We start from the raw sequence: 3,335 nt of genomic DNA on the forward strand, positions 1-3,335 counted from the left end.
GGTTTGCTGGGGGGGATGGTTTTAAAAAAAGACAGCCCACCCTCTGCTTTTTCGCCTTCGATTATAGATGAGGGGAAGGGAGGGAGGGGAGACCCATAAGCTTCAGCCAAGAAAAAAGAAATCGCAGTAAAATGGGTTTTTTTCTGGATGTCTCAGTTCAATTTCTTTATTTTTTCAACCCTATTTACGGTCTTTTTACGGGATGGGAACGGAAAATCACAGCCAAAATAAAAGCAATTTGTGTGTTGGCATTGTGCGAGTATCTGTGTGGTGGTGACGAAGCGGGGGCTGTGTGGGTGGAAGACCCTTTTTTGGAGGGGAAAACTGAGAAAATTCCCTGATTTTGGAGGGCCGGGAGCATCTTCTGCATCCAGAGGGTGTGAAACCCGCCCAGGAAGCGGCTACAGGGGGGGTGGGGCTGGGCTGGAGACCCTGGAGCTGGGATCGGGCTCTCCATCCCTCTCCGTTTCCCCTGAACAAGGACGAGGGTTCAAACCAAACCACAGATGAGGCTTATTTGGCGCCGATGGTCACGTCATAGCGGTGCAGCACCCTTCCAAAGCATGGACACCGCAAGCTCACGTGTCCTCCTCACCCTCCACCCATCCATGGAGCTGTCCCACCACTCCCATCCTCGCAGCACCGTTGGGAAAATTCAACCCTAGGGATGGCCAAGCCCCAGCCCGGATGAAAACGAAGTATTTTGGGTTCAACGAGGCCGTACCGAGGAGGTGGGTGGAGGAAACGTTTATCGCAGCCGAGTTCTTGCTTATTTTTGGCAGCAGAAAGGGAGCAAGAGCGGGACGCAGAGTTGGGCTGTGCCCATCTCCATCCCTAAGGTGTTGCAGGAGCCTCTTTGAACAACTCAAGAGTTTATTCACCCGAAGATGAACCGTAGATGGGCGGGACAGAGGTTGCACGATGACACTGCATAACATCACGTAAAAAAACCAAGCAAACCAACCTGTAAGTGAGGAAGAACTCAGCCTGGTGCATCCCAACAGGGTTGTGGGACCATTTCCACCCCATTTCTTCCTTCCCGAAGAAGCTGAATCCCAACCAACGTCTTCAAAATCCTGGTCTGTGCCCAAATCCATCCACCGTTTGGCTGTGGAAGAAGCCCGTGGCCCGTGTTGCTTGATGCCACCAGAAGAAATTACTGGACCGAGCGGATGTGACTTTTTGGAGTCTAAAGCCAGCGAGTCCACGCCTCCTAATGAATTTCTACCGTTGGTCTGCGTCCCACAGCTAAGCCCATCTCAGTAAATGGATGTTCCTACCTGCATTTGTCCCGGTCCCTATGGGCAACCAGGAAGATGTGGGGACCACCAGCCAGGTCTCTACCCAACACGGGTGACCGCGTCTCTACCCAACGTGGGTCCTCCGATGAGTAATGAAGTTCGAACAGCGGATAAAGCTCTTCCCACAGTCGGGGCACTCATAGGGCTTCCCTTCCCGGTGGGTCCTTTGGTGTTTAATCAAGGCGGAACTCACGGTGAAGCTCCTCCCGCACTCAGGACACTCGTAGGGCTTCTCCCCGGTGTGGATGCGTTGGTGGGTCATCAGGTTGGAGCTGCGGTTGAAGCTCTTCCCGCAGTCGGGGCAGCGGTAGGGTCTCTCACCCGTATGCGTCCGTTGATGCCTGATGAGGTCTGAGCTGTTCCTAAACCACTTCCCGCAGTCAACGCATCTATAGGGCTTCTCCCCGGTGTGGACACGCTGATGGATGATGAGGCTGGAGCTCTGGCTGAACGTCTTCTCGCACTCCTCGCACTTATAGGGTCTCTCCCCAGTGTGGATCTTCTGGTGGCGGATCAGGTAGGAGCTGACGCTGAAGCTCTTGCCGCATTCGGGGCACTTGTAGGGTCTCTCCCCGGTGTGGGTGCGTTGGTGGGACGTGAGGTTGGAGCTCTGGTTGAAGCCCTTCCCGCAATCGGGGCATTTGTAGGGCTTCTCACCGGTGTGTAAGCGTTGGTGGGTGATGAGCGTGGAGCTGTCGCTGAAGCTCTTCCCGCAATCGGGACACTTGTAGGGCTTCTCCCCGGTGTGTAGACGTTGATGGGTGATGAGGTGGGAGCTACGGCTGAAGCTTTTCCCGCAATCCAAGCACTTGTAGGGCTTCTCGCCGGCGTGCAACCGCTGGTGCACCGCCAGGTTCGAGCTACGGCTGAAGCTCCGACCGCATTCCTCACAGATGGTCGGTCTCTCCTCCTCTGAGCTTCGTGGGGTGGCTTTGCAACTTCTCCCTGTGGAGCATCTTCTTGGCTTTTCCCCCCTATTGACCTCCTGCCCCGTGGAGCATCTTCTTGGCTTTTCCTCCCCGTTGACCTCCTGCCCCATGGAGCATCTTCTTGGCTTTTCCTCTTTGTTGACCTCTTGCGCCGTGGAGCATCTTCTTGGCTTTGCCCCCCTGTTGACCTGCTCCACAGAGCCCTTCAAAACAGCCTCTCCCGCAAGGTTCTGCCGGTGGGGTTTCTCCTCCGTGTTCGCCATCCCCATCTCATCGCCTGCCGAAGGAAGGAACAAGGAGAGGAAGAGGATTTGCATCCGTGCCAGAGGGAAGGGGAAGGAGATCCTCCTAGATCCGCCTCCGGGAGGACGGCGTCAGCAACGGGGTTGTCCTGCAGCCAGAAGCGATGCTCGGCTGGAAGGTGGAGTTGAAGAGAGGATGAAAGGTCGAGTGAATTCCTCCTCACCTGCCTGGGTATCTCGTAGCATCTCCTCTTCCTCGCAGCCTCCTCCTCTTGACCTGGCCAAGGTTTGGGAATGGGAAATCCTGGTTCTGGCGGGGGGAAAACAAGCCGTGAGCACGTTCCCCAGTTTGGGTTGTGGGTTGCCGCTGCCCAAGTCCATCCCTACTAGGAAGTCAACGGGCAGGACACCACCAGCATCTTGTGTCCCTAAAACCCTCCAAAACACCAAGATACAGCCCAAAAAACCCCCAAAACGCCAAGATACAGCCAAGACGGGGGGTCAGCATTATAAACGCAGACATCCATCCTCAAAACGGCGGTGGAGGAGAAATAAGGAGCTTGTCCTGCTTGGGAAATGTGGTGTTGGACCAGCGTCATGTCCATGCAAGTTCTGTCCCACCGGAGCTGGAGAGGGGACAAGGGCAAGGGCAAGGTCAGCGACGTCCCTGGCTGCGGCTCAACCCCAAAATCACTTGCTCTCAGCTCAAAACCACCCGATGCAACACCCAGCCGTGGGTGGGAAAGAGGACTGTGATGGACCACCTGGGTCAACCCAGAGGGGTGAGGGTCTGCAACCAGCCCCCTGCCCTGGGTTGCAAAAGGGGAAACTGAGGCAGGGACCACCGACCCCAAAAAGGGCTC

General features: G+C 55.9%; 1 protein-coding gene across 1 annotated transcript; it reads right to left on the reverse strand.

The window, feature by feature from the left end:
- Positions 1 to 1,365: 1,365 nt before the first annotated feature.
- Positions 1,366 to 2,499, reverse strand: LOC104625540 (zinc finger protein 239-like). Its single transcript, XM_010293188.1, has one exon. The coding sequence runs from the start codon at positions 2,497 to 2,499 to the stop codon at positions 1,366 to 1,368; it is 1,134 nt and encodes a 377-aa protein (XP_010291490.1).
- Between the last annotated feature and the right edge of the window lie 836 nt (positions 2,500 to 3,335).

This window comes from Phaethon lepturus, unplaced genomic scaffold (genome assembly GCF_000687285.1).
Source record: "Phaethon lepturus isolate BGI_N335 unplaced genomic scaffold, ASM68728v1 scaffold32698, whole genome shotgun sequence".
Classification (NCBI taxonomy): Eukaryota; Metazoa; Chordata; class Aves; order Phaethontiformes; family Phaethontidae; genus Phaethon; species Phaethon lepturus.

What these genes read in the sequence shown, in the direction of transcription:
- LOC104625540 (XM_010293188.1), bottom strand. Translation starts at nt 2,499, where the DNA reads ATGGGGATGGCGAACACGGAGGAGAAACCCCACCGGCAGAACCTTGCG.